The sequence below is a fragment of the Lagenorhynchus albirostris genome, chromosome 9 (assembly GCF_949774975.1).
Source record: "Lagenorhynchus albirostris chromosome 9, mLagAlb1.1, whole genome shotgun sequence".
NCBI lineage: Eukaryota > Metazoa > Chordata > Mammalia > Artiodactyla > Delphinidae > Lagenorhynchus > Lagenorhynchus albirostris.
In genome coordinates this window covers 45,385,626-45,402,267 of record NC_083103.1, presented here as the reverse complement: position 1 = coordinate 45,402,267, position 16,642 = coordinate 45,385,626, and the positions used below count along the sequence as shown (strand labels likewise).

General features: G+C 37.2%; 1 protein-coding gene across 2 annotated transcripts in view; it reads right to left on the bottom strand.

Moving 5' to 3' along the window:
* The window catches only part of SBF2 (SET binding factor 2), a 457,881-nt gene that overhangs the window by 149,618 nt on the left and 291,621 nt on the right, over positions 1-16,642 (bottom strand). For both annotated transcript variants that reach the window (XM_060159685.1, XM_060159686.1), the window contains exon 16: positions 16,366-16,515. In XM_060159685.1, coding sequence (XP_060015668.1) covers positions 16,366-16,515 — 150 coding nt within the window. The remainder of the gene's footprint in view (positions 1-16,365; positions 16,516-16,642) is intronic.

Sequence of the window (16,642 nt, the reverse complement as noted above, 5' to 3'; positions counted from 1 at the left end):
AGATGATAGAATTTATAAGAGGAATCCGGGGGACATCTAGTCCAACCTCTTTGACAATGCAGAAATCCTTTTTCAGCTTTCCTGAAAATGACTGAAGAGTATTTGATGGATTGCATATCTATAAAGCTGTCCTTTTCGCTGTTGAAAAGTTTTAAATGTTGGCTCTAATCTACCCCTTACAGACTTACCAAATCAGAATCTCTGATGATGGGGCCCAGAAATGCACATTTAAAAATTTTAAGGAAAGCTTAATAAATGACTACACCAGATAACAGGACACTGATTTTTCAACTCTAGTTACATGTCAAATTTACCTGTGGAACTTTAAAAAAAATACAAGATGCTTCATCCCTGGGATTCTAACACAGTAGATACGAACACTCATGCTTTAAATATTGGGTGGGACAAAAGGTTCGCTTGGTTTTTTCTGTAAGATGGCTCTAGTAGCACTTAGTTGTCTTTAACTTCATTTGAAACAATTTTGTTAGACTGTATGTGACAGCTGTCATATCAGCGTACATTTAAAAAAAGACTTTTCAAAATTAGTGAATTTCTGTGTAGCCATTTCAAAATTGAAGATGGAAAAAAAGCGCATTTTCAGCATATTATGCTTTATTATTTCAAGAAAGGTAAAAACACAACTGAAATGCAAAAAACAGATTTGTGCAGGTATGCAGAAGGTGCTGCGACTGACTGAACGTGTCAAAAGTGCTTTGCAAAGTTTTGTGCTGGAGATTTCTCACTGGACGATGCTCCATGGTCAGGTAGACCAGTTGAAGTTGACAGAGATCATATCGAGACATTAATTGAGAACAATCAACATTATACCACGTGGGAGATAGCTGACATACTCAAAGTAACCAAATCAAGCATTGAAAATCATTTGCACCAGCTTGGTTATGTTCATTGCTTTGATGTCTGGGTTCCAAGTAAGTTAAGCAAAAAAAACCTTCTGGACCATATTTCTGCATGCTATTCTCTATTTAAATGTAATGAAAACGTTCTGTTTTTTAAAGAAATGGTGACAGGTGATGAAAAGTGGATACTGTACAATAATGTGGAACGGAAGAGATTGTGGGGCAAGTGAAGTAAATCACCACCAACCACACCAAAGGCCGGTCTTCATCCAAAGAAGGTGATGTTATGTATACAGTGGGACTGGAAGGGAGTCCTCTATTATGAACTCCTTCTGGAAAACCAAAGGATTAGTTCCAACAAGTTGGTCCCAATTAGACCAACTGAAAGCAGCACTAGACGAAAAGCATCCAAAATTGGTCAACAGAAAAAGCATAATCTTCCATCAGGATAACACAAGACCGCATATTTCTTTGATGACCAGGCAAACCTGTTACAGCTTGGCTGGGAAGTTCTAATTCATCAGCTGTATTCACCAGACATTGCACCTTCGGATTTCTATTTATTTCGGTCTTTACAAAACTCGCTTAATGGAAAAAATTTCAATTCCCTGGAAGACTGTAAAAGGCACGTGGAAGAGTTCTTTGCTCAAAAAGATAAAAAGTTTTGGGAAGATGGAATTATGAAGTTGCCTGAAAAACGGCAGAAGGTAGTGGAACAAAAGGGTGAATATGTTGTACAATAAAGTTCTTGGTGAAAATGAAAAATGTGTCTTTTATCTTTACTTAAAAAACTGAAGGCACTTTTTGTCCCACTCAATATATCATTGACAGTACTGTCGACTGGGACAGTATTTGCCAGCTATATGTGAACTTTAAATTTTGCTTTCAAGCAGAGGTTGTGAATTATCAAACCATCGATCTAGGTTTTCTTTCCTAGATATTCCTGTGCACAGAGATACAAAAGTGAGCAGAGGCTAGCTCTGGCAATCTGTTTAAGGATGGAAGCTGTGGAGAATTGAAACTCTAACCAGATAAGGTAAGCAGCTACTTATATTACGTTCAATTATTCATTTACTCGTTCATCCAAGTTGTACTGAGAGACTATTTCATGCCAGACTTAATGGAGAATATAGATACACCAACAGGTAATTTCATTATATGTGGTAAGCGTTATTGTAGGATCACGGTGGATAGAATGGACGCAGTACAAAATACAGTAGAAGCACACAGAAATGGCTACCAACCTAAAACTGATGGGCCAAAGAAGGCTTCCAGGAGGAAGTGACATCTAAACTAAGAGTAAAGGATGACTAGGAGTTAACTAGGTGAAAGGGACAATTGAGGGAGTAGGGAGTAGAAAAGAATAGTGTTCCAAACTAAGGCAGTAAGATGTGCAAAGGCCAGAGGATTGACAGCAGTGAAAAATGAGGCTGTAGAGGTAGGAAGGAGCAAAGATATGATCAGAATTTACTTTGAAGGCACGGGGAAAGGATTTTAAGTTGGGAAGTGATGAGATCCAACCTGAATTGTAGAAATATCACTTTTGTAAAGCAAGGAAACAGATAAAGTAAGGGGATGGGTCAGGAGAGAGGTGGGGAGACCAGTTAAGAAGTTGCTGCAGTAAAAGAGGTAAGAAACGTTGGTGACTTAAATCAGGATATTGGAATTTAAGGACAGAGAAAAGTGGATGGGAGTTGAGAGACATCAGGAAAGAGACATAGGAACGCAGACTCTATAGGACTCAGTGGCTGATCAGACATGAGGATAAGGCTAAGAGACTAATTTCATGTTTTTGGCTTATTTGGTGCCATTTGTTAAACCAGGGAACTCAGGAGGAAGAGGTTGTGGATGGTGGCTGAAAATGGGGATAAAAGGTGATTATTTCAGTTTGGAACATAACATCTAAATAGCTTTGGGACATTCAAGTAAAGATGGAGAGCAACCAGCAAGATATTCAGTTCTGGAGGAAGATTTGGAAGGATTACGTAGAAGACAGTAATGGGGATGAATAAGATTGCCTAGGTAGAATCTTAGACTGGGAGAAGGTTTAAGATTTAAGATAAACATTTAAGATTTTCAAATAAACATCAAGACTTGCAGGATGGGGGATAAGAAGGCTTACCAAAAAGACTGAAAAAGAGATTCAAAAGAAGTAGAAAGTCAGGAGAAATGGTATCATCAAAGATAAGGGAAGAGGGGGGCTTCCCTGGTGGCGCAGTGGTTGAGAGTCCGCCTGCCGATGCAGGGGACACGGGTTTGTGCCCTGGTCCGGGAAGATCCCACATGCCGCGGAGCGGCTGGGCCCGTGAGCCATGGCTGCTGAGCCTGCGCGTCCGCAATGGGAGAGGCCACAACAGTGAGAGGCCTGCATAACGCAAAAAAAAAAAAAAAAAAAAAAAGATAAGGGAAGAGGGTTTTGCACAGAAGTGGCCAGTGGTCATCATCAAATCTACCATGTGTCAATAAACAAACAAACAAATAAATAAATAAGAACTGAAGAGTTTCCACTAGATTTATCAATGAGTTCTCATTGGTTGAGTTCGTGATAGCCAAAGATTTGGCCTAAACCTTACAGATGTTAGAACAGCTAACTTCTTAATGAATTTTCTCCTATATCTGAAATTCAAAGTGTTGACAACCAAGTTAGTTCCTTAATAAGTAACTTAGAAAAGTAGACTCTTATTTCAATAATTACCACTTCCATGAAATTATGTAATCATTCATGTATTCAAATAATATCTGAATACTTTCTATGTGCCAGGTACTGTGCTGGATGTTGGGTATACAATGATGAACAATAAAAACAAGGTCTATTTTCACTCAGTTAAGGTTGGGGTTTTTCAATAGCAATTGCTATTTAGGAAAAATAAAAATAAAGATCCACAAGTTTCCAGAATTTAAGTTCCTGATCTAAACTTAAATTTAGCTATATAGCACCTATTGCCACAGTTCTTTGTTTTGTTTTGTTTTGTTTTTTGTTTTTTTTGGTACACGGGCCTCTCACTGTTGTGGCCTCTCCCGTTGCGGAGCACAGGCTCCGGAAGCGCAGGCCCAGCGGCCAAGGCTCATGGGCCCAGCCGCTCCGTGGCACGCGGGATCCTCCCGGACAGGGGCACAAACCCGCGTCCCCTGCATCGGCAGGCGGACTCTCAACCACTGCGCCACCAGGGAAGCCCTGCCACAGTTTTTGAAGAACACAGTATATCAGTGACTTAAAGGCAAGAATAATAAAAAAAAAAAAATTAGATTTAGGACTCACCTTTCAAATTACAAGCTGTGTGATTTGAGAAAATTACTTAATTTCTTTGAGCCTATTTCCAGAGGGTAGTAGTGATTGTGGATGGCCCTGTTTCAAAGCCAAAAGAAAGCTGAGGTTGTCTGAGGCAGTCAGAGGAATAGAGGTACCCAAGAAGGAAAAGGACAGAATAATTATGGATGCTGACTAGATGGTTCTCTCACAAGGGGCGTGGAGAATGAAAGCAGAGTTGAGGAACAATGGTGGGGAGTAGGAACGGACTTTGTTTAACTGACCCCTTCTGCTTAGGTCATCCTTCGCAAGAGGTAAACCAAAGAATGACAAAAGAAAAAGAACGTGTCCATGGTGAAGCTTGTTGACTGAGAGCTTCATTATAGCATGACCTGGTTGAGCTGTTCCGTTAAGAAACTCTTATCTCAGTATTTTTAGTAAAATCTTTTCCTCTTTGGCTGGTCACATTTCTCAGAGAGCTGTCTTCCAATGTCCTGCTTGAGGGAAGGTTGCCAGAGTTCTAGGAGCTGAAGGGGGAAAGTTGTCGACTGGTATTCTTAATATCTGACACTCACTTTACTCCCATGTTTGCAGCAAAACAGTATTTCCCTCAGCCAGACATAGTGTTTCCCTGGCCTGTTCACGCTCTGTCTCTCTCTCTCAAAAATAAATACACAAACCAACCAACCAACCTCTAATACTCTGCCAGGGTAAAGGAGAGGCAGCTGGTTGTTAACACAGAACTAGAAAAGATCTGAGACGGGACTCTAACTGCATCTTAAGGAGACTTTCAACTAATCCTCTTTTTAATGTTTTAACTCCATCTTAACCTCCTGCTTTCAGCAATAACTTGATATCTCTAATTCCTGAGCCCTGTGCAGTTCCACAAACTGGGGTGCTTTAAGGCTTGTACAAATGTTAGTTAGGAGAAGTCTTTCTTTGGGCTGCTAAGTAAAGGCAATCATCCATCAGCTTTCTAGTTTCTAAAATGTTGTTGCTGTTGTCTCCTATCCTGTTTTGCCTGTGGGTTTACACATTAAAAAAACTCTTTACTTTTGTTTTAGGGTTTTGGGGTAGTAGCTGAGGTTAAATGTATGTATTCAATGTTCACTTTAACGAGAAGTTACCCTATCTACTTATCTCATCTCCCACCACCTTTCTATATTACACCTGGCAACATGGAAATATTTTTTAATTTTCAAAAACACAGGTGCTTTCCATACTTTTTTCTACTAGCAACTTCGTCTATTTGGAACACTCTCCCTCCCAATCCTTGTCTGACAAGTGCCCTCTGTGACCACCTCCTTCCCACTCTAAACCCAGTAACCCGTAACAGCATTCGTAGCACTTTTTCACACACCTCTATCAGTGCATATTCCACTATATTATAAATACTGGTTTACCTGTGAGTTTTTCCTTCTAGACTGTGAACTCCTTAAGAACCAAAATGATATCTTAATCATCTCAGTATGTCTAGTAGCTATTACGGAGACTAGTACATGATAGAAATCAGTAAATGTCTGGAGGAGGAGAAAGGAGGAGAGGAGTAAAATACATACCCTGCTCAAGCAAAAGATGTATTCTACTGATTAATATACTCTTTTTTAAAAAACTGAAGTACAGTTGACTTACAATATTATGTTAGTTTCCCGAACACAGCAAAGTGATAGTTTAATATATATATATATTTTTTTCTTTCTCAGATTCTTTTCCATTATATGTTATTATAAGATATCGAATATAGTTCCCTGTGCTATACAGTAAATCCTTGTTGTTTATCTATTTTGTATATAGTATTGTATATCTGCTATCTCATACTCCTTATTTATCCCTCCCTCCTTCCCCTTTGGTAACCCTAAGTTTGTTTTCTATGTCTGTGAGTCTGTTTCTGTTTTGTAAGTAAGTTTATTTGTATTATTTTTTAGATTCCATATATAAGTGATATCATATAGTATTTGTCTTTCTCTGACTTATTTCACTTAGTATGATAATCTCTAGGTCCACATGTTACTGCAAATGGCAATATTTCACTCTTAATTGCCAAAATATACAAAGAGGGCTTCCCTGGTGGCACAGTGGTTGAGAGTCCGCCTGCTGATGCAGGGGACACGGGGTTGTGCCCCGGTCCGGGAAGATCCCACATGCCACGGAGCAGCTGGGCCCGTGAGCCATGGCCGCTGAGCCTGCGCGTCCGGAGCCTGTGCTCCGCAACGGGAGAGGCCACAGCAGTGAGAGGCCCGTGTACTGCAAAAAAAACCCCACAAAGATTTCATACAATTCAATATCAAAGAAACAACCCAATCAAAAAATGTGCAGAAGAACTAAATAGACGTCTCCAAAGAAGTCAGACAGATGGTCAACAGGTACATGAAAAGATGCTCAACATCACTAATTATTAGAGAAATGCAAATCAAAACTACAATGAGGTACCACCTCGCACCGATCAGAATGGTCATCATCAAAAAGTCTACAAAGGGTGTGGAGAAAAGGGAACCCTCCTACACTACTGGTGGGAATGTAAATTGGTGCAGCCACTACAGAAAATAGTATGGAGGTTCCTTAAAAAACTAAAATACAGGGCTTCCCTGGTGGCGCAGTGGTTGAGAGTCCGCCTGCCGATGCAGGGGACGCGGGTTCGTGCCCCGGTCCGGGAAGATCCCACATGCCGCGGAGCGGCTGGGCCCGTGAGCCATGGCCGCTGAGCCTGCGCGTCCGGAGCCTGTGCTCCGCAACGGGAGAGGCCACGACAGTGAGAGGCCCACGTACCGCAAAAAAAAAAAAAAAAAAGAAAAAAAAAAACTAAAATACAACTACCAAATGATCCGGCCATCCCACTCCTGGGCATATATCCGGAAGAGATGAAAACTCTAATTTGAAAAGATACACGCACTCCAATGTTCACAGCAGCACTATTTACAGTAGCCAAAACATGGAAGCAACCTAAATGTCCATTAACAGATGAATGGATAAAGATGTGGTGTGTATATTCAATGTCAGAGTGCCAGCATGGTTGAGTGAGGGCCCGCTTCAGGGTTGCAGACTTCTTGTTATATCTTTACACAGTGGAAGGGGCTGGGGAGCTCTGCTGGTTTTCTTTTGAAAGGGCATTAATCTAGTTTGTGATGTCCTTACCCTCATGACCTAATCCCTAATACCATCTCCTTGGGCACTAGGTTTCCAACATATGAATCTGGGAGGACACATTCAGAACACAGCACTTAACAAAATTCTCAAATTTGCTACCTCTTACATAGGACTGGTCATCAGCAGTGCTTGAGTGTCCTTAAAAACTTGTAGATTGTGGAAACTTTGGGGTTCCAGAAGATAAGCCATTTTTCTCATACTTTTAAACCTCTATGTGGTTTCCTATATTATTCAGAGCCCTTAGCCTAAGATGCCCAATATAAGAATTTATCCAGTAACCAATGGAATTTTATAAAACAATTTTGTTGGTAACTAGAATTTTCAGCCTTGACAAAATCTGAGGCTTGACTGTGAAGCCTATCCTCTTTAATAAGGCAGGACCCTTAGTTACTTTTGGAGATACTGACCACTGCCAGTTGAAGTCATAGTAAGCCCACTGTTGAGTAGCTTGCTTGCTTATTTATGTATTTATTTATTTAAGCAAGACTTTCTCAATGAAGAGAAAGCCACTGATTCACATTCTGGCACAAGTTCCTTACCTTGTCACAGACTACTACTTTGAATAGCACTGTGTTAGACCATCTCATTATATCCTCCATGTATCTTAACTTCTCTTCCATATTCTCCATCTTCTTGTTCTCTCTGCTCCACTATGTGTAATTGCTTCAGATCTGTATTCCAGTTCACTACAAGTCTCTCACTGCATTTAGTGTGATGTTTAACCCATCCAATGAGCTTTTTGTAATTATGTACTTATTTCTTTGTTTACTTATTTTACCCAAATAATTTCAAATATATATCAAAATTGAAAGAATTTTACAGTGAACACGTGTATACTTACCACCTAGACTGTCATTAACATTTTACTACGCTTGCTTTATCATTTAGCTATTCATCTACCTATCCTTTAACCCATCTTATTTTTAGTGCATTTCAAAGTAAATCGCAGACATCAGTTATACTTCCCCCAAGTACTTTAGCATGCATATCATCAGAGGTCAATATTTGTTTATAGGTTCTTCTTTTGCCGTATAATTTACATACAATAAAATGCACAAACTTTTAGTGTTCACGGGGTTTTGACAAATATGCCATAATGTTTTTGAGATATATCTATGTGGTTGCACGTATCATTAGCCTGTTTTTTTTTGTGTGTGTGTGTGTGTGGTACACGGGCCTCTCACTGTTGTGGCCTCTCCCGTTGCGGAGCACAGGCTCCGGACACGCAGGCTCAGCGGCCATGGCTCATGGGCCTAGCCGCTCCGCGGCACGTGGGATCTTCCCAGACCAGGGCACGAACCCGTGTCCCCTGCATTGGCAGGCAGACTGTCAACCACTGCGCCACCAGGGAAGCCCCTAGCCTGTTTTTTTTAATCGCCGATTAGTATTACATTGTATGGATATATGGCAGTTAAAGAAAAAAGCATTCTCTGATTGATGGGCACCTGGGCTGATTCTAGTTTTAGGCTATTATGAATAAAGTTCCTACGAATACTTTTGTATAAGTCTTTTTATGGTCATATGTTTTAATTTTTTTAAGGTAAGACCCAGGAGTGAAATTACTGGATCATAGGCTAGGTATATGCTTAGTTTTATAAGAATCTCCCAGTCTTTTTTCTAAAGTGATTGTAACAGTTTACATTCTCAACAATAAAAGCTGAGAATTCCAAGTACTTTACAACTCTGTCAACATTTGGTATTGTCAGTCTTTCCAATTTTAGCCATACTGGTGGTTATATAGTAGTATCTCATAATGGTTTTAATTTGCATTTCCTGGATGACTGATACAGAGCAGTTCTTCATGTTTTTACTGACCATTCACATATCTTATTTTGTGAAGTGTCTGTTCAAACTGTCCATTTTCAAAAACTGGTTTGGCTTCACCTTATTAAGTTGTAGGAGTTCTTTATATAAACATGACATCAGTTCTTTGTCACGTTTACATTTTGGGAATATTTTTTCCTAGTCTTAACTATTCATTTTCTTAATGCTGTCTTCTGAAAAGCGTTAAGTTTTAATTTTGATAAAGTACAGTGACCTTTTTTTCTTTTTTGGTTATCACTTTTTGTGACCCGAGAAACTGTTGCCAGTTATAAAGAATATAAGTGGCAATAAAGATTCAATTAATTATTAAAAAAAAGAGAAACTGTTGCTCATTCCCAAGTCATGACTCTATTCCATGCTTTCCCCTAAAAGCTTTATTGTTTTATATTGTATGTTTATGTCTGTGCTCTACCTCAAGTTAATCCTTGTGTTTGATGTGAGGTAGAGATATTGGTTCACTTTTTTTCCATATGGATATATTCAGTTATTTCAGCACTATTTGTGGAAAAAACTTTCTTCTCTCTATTGGATTGCTTTGGTGCCTTTGTCAAAAATGCCATAAACGCGGGTCTATTTCTGAGTGCTCTTTTCCACTGATCTATTTGATATGTCAGTATCACACTGTCTTGATTACTGTGGGTTAACAGTAAATCTTGAAATCTGGTAGTGTTAAGTCCTCCAAATTTGGTCTTTTTCGAGATTGCTTTGGCCATTCTAAGTCCTCTGCATTTCCACATACATTTTACAATTATCCTGTCAATTTCTAGAAAAAATTCTGCTGCAGTTTTTATTGGGATTTCATTCAGGCTACAGATTGATTCGTGGAGAACTGACATCTTAACAGTATTGGGTTTTCGCTATCCTTTGAGTTTTTACTTTACTGATTATATAATCTAAACTTACCTGGCCATTTTTGTTAGTTTCTTGTTATTTGCTTATTTTGTATTCGATCCTTTACTTATTTAAGTATTTTAATTATTATATGTTCATACTGAATAATTCCAATATATAAAGCCTTTGGGAGTCTCAATCTGCTGTTGGTTGTTTCTGTTGACAGTATTTCATATTGGCTCATTTCTTTGGTATTTGGTCATTTAAAAATTGTGAGTTCATATCTTACTGAATTTTATCTGTGGGAATCCTGACTACCTAAATTGTGGCTGCATTATTCTAGAAAGGATTTATAATTGCTTCTTCTGGAGGCAAGGGTGACGGGCATGTCGCTGAAGAGGGATTATTTTATTCCTCTTCCAGTGTCCTAACCTGATGTAAATAAAGCTCTCAGGTTCAACCAGCTCTCTTTACAGAAGTTGACTTAATTGTGCTCACAAATCTGGTTTCCCTACCTGCTAATAGCTCAGAATTTGGTTTTTCCTATTTGTCCTTTTCTTGAGAGTATTATAGATTTCCTTTTCTCCTTGGGCAAAACTATATATCAAAATCATGGGGTATTTTTGTTGTTGTTTCAATTTTCTAAGATCTATTTCTACATTAGTGAGAGGGTCCCTCATAACATGCAGTTTATCATAATGCTGGAAATAGAGGACTTTACTGGGTTTTTAAATTATAATTTACTGTGAAAAGATCTTAGCTAAGATCTTGACACAAAAATCATAGATCTGCTAAAATGAAAAGAGTTAAGGCCATGATATTTTTGAAGAGATTTCTAGTAATCTCAGTTACAAAAAACAACTAAAATACGATCAGTTATTTGAGATGAGAAGATACATAGGAATAATCTATAATCTTTATAAACCAGTCCTTTAAAAAATTATCTTGGCAGTGAAAGAACCTGATAAACAAAATAACCCCTTGGCAGTACTCATGTTCCATTTAATTTTCCCTTGAGGACAGAAAAGACAGAATAACTTCAAGATCACGAAGAGCAAAAATTACTAAAATTTCTGAATCACTACCTAAAAATTGGTTCATTTAATGTTTCTATCTTAAAACACCAACACAGATGTTTGGCCTCTCTGCCTTGAAATTCTATGCTTTTGTAAAGAATGTTCAGAATGTCATGTTAAATCCCCGCAAGTAACATTGTTGCAACAAGAATATAAATATTAATAAATCCCAAGTTGGTAATAAATAACCCATTAAAATAAGAGTATCACATGTGAACCCATTTATAACTGAAAAGAGCCTCTCTATAATGTTAAACAACAGCATATGCTGGAAGAAAGACAGGATATATTTTAATGTATTTATGAAATAGTGAATTCAAAAATATTAAGTGTTCATCAGTACAGGTGTATCTGGAAACAACACCAACAAAAAAATGCAAGCTTTTTACCCCTAGAATATGATTATTCAAATGAAAAGGAGTATTTTTGTAACCCAAGGGTACCTAGCTATTCTATAAGTAATTACTAATTAGTATATGCTAAAATTAAGTTTAGAGAAAACCTTATAAATTAGTTCTTCAGTTAATTACAGCACATAAAGTACAAACGGAAAAAAGCTCCCTAAAACAGTTTTTGTAGTTTTATCACCAGTTATAGGGAATCAGGAAATTACCTAACTTTATAGCTTCTGGTGACCTTGATCTATTAATCAAATTCCTTTGTTCTCTATAATGACAGTACCAAAGTAACTGTAAGAAAGTAACAAAAGTAGCAAAAGACATGAGTTTTTTTAGGGTAAATTTATTATGTCTTATTCTTCTCATAAATGTTTGATAATTTCCTTCCTATAAAAATGAGAATCATTTTTTAAGTTATAAAATATGCTTGTTATATGTTTTATATAACTTAATTATGCTTGTGTGTATGTGTGTGTTTCAAGCAGAGAAAAGTTTAAATGGAAGTCAAAACTCCTCTATCTATGCCAGAGATAACCATTATTAAGGATTTAGTGTAAATATCCTTCCAGATTTTTACCATGATATACATACATACATATATGTAATTTTAGATCAAAAATAGAATTATATCTACTTTATGTAACTTCCTTTTGCCCACCTGGCAATACATAACAGAAGTTTTTTCATATGGTACATATTATAGAGCTACATATTATAGCTGTACATATTATAGAGCTACCTCTTTCTATTTAGTAACTGAACAGTATTCCGAAGAAGAGTTCTACCATAATTAGATTAATCAAAATCCAAATGGTAAACATTTAGGATGCTTTCAATTTTTGCTATTATAAACTATTACAGCTAGTCTCTTATGCTCTAAAGTAAGAATGTATTTCCAGTAAAGGTGAATCATCTCCTATTGTGCCAATTTGCTTAAACAAGATTACTTTTTTTTTTTTTTTTTTCGGTACGCGGGCCTCTCACTGTTATGGCCTCTCCTGTTGCGGAGCACAGTCTCCGGACGCTCAGGCTCAGCGGCCACGGCTCACGGGCCCAGCCGCTCTGCGGCACGTGGGATCTTCCCGGACCGGGGCACGAACCCATGTCCCCTGCATCGGCAGGCGGACTCTCAACCACTGCGCCGCCAGGGAAGCCCCAAGATTACCTTTTTGATGCTAGATTTTAAGTTAGAATTTCTGAGAAAGGTATCACTTGAAATGGGTTTTAAAAGATAAATACACCCGGGCTTCCCTGGCGGCGCAGTGGTTGAGAGTCCGCCTGCCGATGCAGGGGACATGGGTTCGTGCCCCGGTCCGGGAAGATCCCACGTGCCGCAGAGCGGCTGGGCCCGTGAGCCGTGGCCGCTGAGCCTGAGCGTCCGGAGACTGTGCTCCGCAACAGGAGAGGCCATAACAGTGAGAGGCCCGCGTACCGAAAAAAAAAAAAAAAGATAAATATGCCCTGCAAAAAAATGTAACAGTAGTACCCTAAGACATTAATGTGTATAAGTTATAAGATTATAAATAATAATGATACAATTAACACCCATATACACAGTTTAAGAAATAGAGTATTACCATGACCTTTGAAGATCTCTATGTTCATGTCCTTCCTCTCTGTCTCCTGGAGGTAATTTTCTTCAATATTTTGCTTATTATCCCTTGATTTTCTTTTTTCCCAGTTTTATTGAGGTACATTTGACAGATAAAATTGTAGTATACAATGTGATGATTTAATATATGTACACATTGCTTTTCTTTTTAGTTTTAACACATATATTCTATCCCTAACTTAAATATCTCTAAATAATATATTACATGCTTTGAATTTTATATGAATGAAAGCATATTGTAATTGAATTGCCTTTTTATTTTTGCACAAAATTATCTTCTTTAAGATTCATCCACATTATTCCTTATAGCTGCAATTCATTCATTATCTCTGCTAAATAATGTTCTAACATAAGAAAATAGCACAATTTATCTATACATTCTACTGCTGGTTGGCATATGAGTTGTTTCCAGTTTCCTGCTATTTCAAACAATGTTCCTATGAACATTTTTGTGCATATCTCTTGGTGTATGTGGGTAAGATCTCCTCTAAGAGTGGAATCACTGGGTCATAGAATATGTTCATATTCAGCTTTACAAGAAAATCTTTGTACCATTTTACACTCTAACAAGCAGAGTTTACATGCTCCATTTGTTCGATAACTTCACCAATACTTAATATTATCCAATTATTACAAAACAGTGAATGTAAAATGCTATCTCATTGTGGTTTTAATTTATATTTTTCCAGTTATTGACACAGATCATCTTTTTAAAAAATGTCATTTTATTTATACACTAATTATCCAACTGGATTTCCTTTCCTCTGGGATACTTTAATTCTCTTGCCCATTTAAAATTTGGGTTGTCTTTTTCTTATTGATTTGTAGGAGCTTTTATAATCTGAGTACTAATCAGTTGGTAGTCATATGCTCTGCAAACATCTCTCACTCTGAAGTTTACATTTTCATTCTCTTTATGGTATTTTTTGATGAATTTTAATGTAGTCAATTTAATGTAGTCAAATTTACCAATCTTTTCTTTCTAACTGAGGTAAAAGTGGTATATAACAATATTTTCTTTTAAGATTGGCACTATTTTTACCATGTTTAACAAATCTTCCCCTCCCCCAAAGTCATAAGGCTATGCCATTTATTCTCTTTGAAAGACTATATAGGTTGGCTTTTCATATTTAAGTATTAATATTTAATCCACATAAAACTGATTTTAGTGTATAGTGTGAGGTATCGGTACATTTTTCCTGTACATGGTTCATTATGTGTACATGGTCACCCAACTGTCCCAGTACTAGTTATTGAATTTTTTACCTCTTTGTCACTAATCTGAAACACCAACTCTGTCATAAATCACATTTCCAAACATGTGTACATCTGTTTATAAATTCTAAATTCTGCTCTACTGGCCAATTTGTTTATGATTGTGCCACACACTGTCTTAATTACTACAATCTTAAACTAATTAAAAAATTTCTTAAGTGTTATTGAGGTATAACTGACAAATAAAATGGTAAGATATTTAAAGTGTGCACTGAGGTGATATGATATATGTATACATCGTGAAAGGATTCCCACAACTCAGTTAAATAACACCTCTCCTTACACATTTATCTGTCTTTTTTTTTTTTTTTTGGTGAAAACATTTAAGTTCAACTCTTTTAGCAATTTCAGTTATATAATAAAGTGTTACCAATTGTAGTCCCCATGTTGTACCTTGGATCCTCAGGCCTTATTCATCTTACAGCTAAAAGTTTGTACCACTTATCGACCTCTTTCTATTTCTTCCACCTCTCAGCCCCTGGCAACCATTTTCTACTCTGTTTCTAAGAGTCTGACCTTTTTTGTTTTTTAAGGTTCCACATATAATACCATGCAGCATTTGTCTTTCTCTGTCTGGCTTATTTCACTTGGCAGAATGCCTTCAGGGTTCATCCACGTTATTGCAAGTGGTAGAATTTCCTTCTTTCTCATGGCTGAATAATATTCCACTGTATTGTGTATATATACCATATCTTCTTTATCCATGTATCCATGTATCCACTGATGGACATTTAGGTTATTTCCACATCTTGGCTATTGTGACTAATGCTGCAGTGAACATGGGAGTGCAGATACTTCTTCAATAGCCTGTTTTCATTTCCTTTGGATATACCCAGAGTGGAACTGCTGGATCATATGGTATGGTTCTATTTTTAATTTTTTGAGGAATCTCCATACTATTTTTTATAGTGGTTACACCAATTTACAGTCCTACTGACAGTGCACAAGGGTTCCTTTTGCTCCATATCCTTGCCAATACTTATTATCCCCTGTGTCTTTGATAATAGCCTTTCTAACAGATGTGAGGTGGTATCTCGTTGTGATTTTGATTTGCATTTTCCCGATGATTAGTGATACGGAGCACATTTTCACTTACATTTTGGCCATTTGTGTGTCTTCTTTTAAACTAATTTTTGATATGTGACAAGGCCATTCCCAGGCTTTGCCGTTTGTTTTAGGAGCATGTTGATAATTCTCAGACTTTTGCTCTTTCTGTTGGGATTCTGATGGGAATTGCAGTAACTCTATAGATTATTTTGGGGAGAACTGATATCTTTATAATACTGAGTCTTCCAATCCATGAACATGGTATATCTTTCCATTTCTTTAGGCCTTCTTTCATCCACAAATGTTATTATTAATTATACCCTGTAATTCTCACTTTCCAATCTACCAGAATTTAACATGCATTTTACTCAATCTCTCTGGAGTTCCACAGATAGTCTTTGAAATCTTAATATTTAATCACATTTTTCTCTTTGTGCAAAAAGTTTAAGAAAGAATTTTTGCATCACCTACAAAGAATACGATGCCAATGTCACAGGGACAGGATAGGGAAATCAGATTATTTGTTTCTCCTAAACTGTGTCCTCATTATTGTGTGGGAAGTTTACCTCTGTAAGATAATACATGTATGTTGAAGCCAACTGGAAATATTTTTTTTTGTGCTTTACCCACACAAAGTACTTAGTAAACACTTAACTGAGTAATTCATTTATCATTTGGATTACCCACCATTCATTGCCCTCTGCTTTAATAGTACAACTGAAGACTGACTGAAAAGGGCTGACATGAATACAGACATTAAGTAATATACAACTGAATGTTTTAAAGATGACTTTTCATTTTCAGAAAGCTTGCTTATAGAACTAGTAAAATAACCTAATATTTTTCAAGAAAAAACAAAGAAAGAATAAAAAACTCTTAATATTTATGCCAAGTAATATATAAGTGTTTCTGACAGAAATGGTATGGATATTGGCTCTTCATCCTATTAGGTGCAGAGGCTCAAGAACCTGATATATTGGTAATTACTGAATCACCTGGAAAAATAAAAAGTATTCTCAAATAAGAAGGATAAGCTGAAAGAACTAAAAGTTACCTGTAGAGTACAGTTCATCATCCTTATTATGTAGTCGAACTGTTGATGGTCTAATATTGCCCGGTTTTGCTGAACATGTAAACCCAGCTCATCAGTGAGACACTGTCTTGCTGCCTTTCCTTTAAGGGCTCTCAGTGCAGCAGGAAGGGTCTGAGGACAAGAGAGGAAGACATGAACAAAAGGTACCACTGGAAAAAAAGTAACTTTCAATCATGCTGAAAACTCACGTGTATCCTATAAACCATTTAACAGAGTTATTAGTAGAATTAAACTGCTA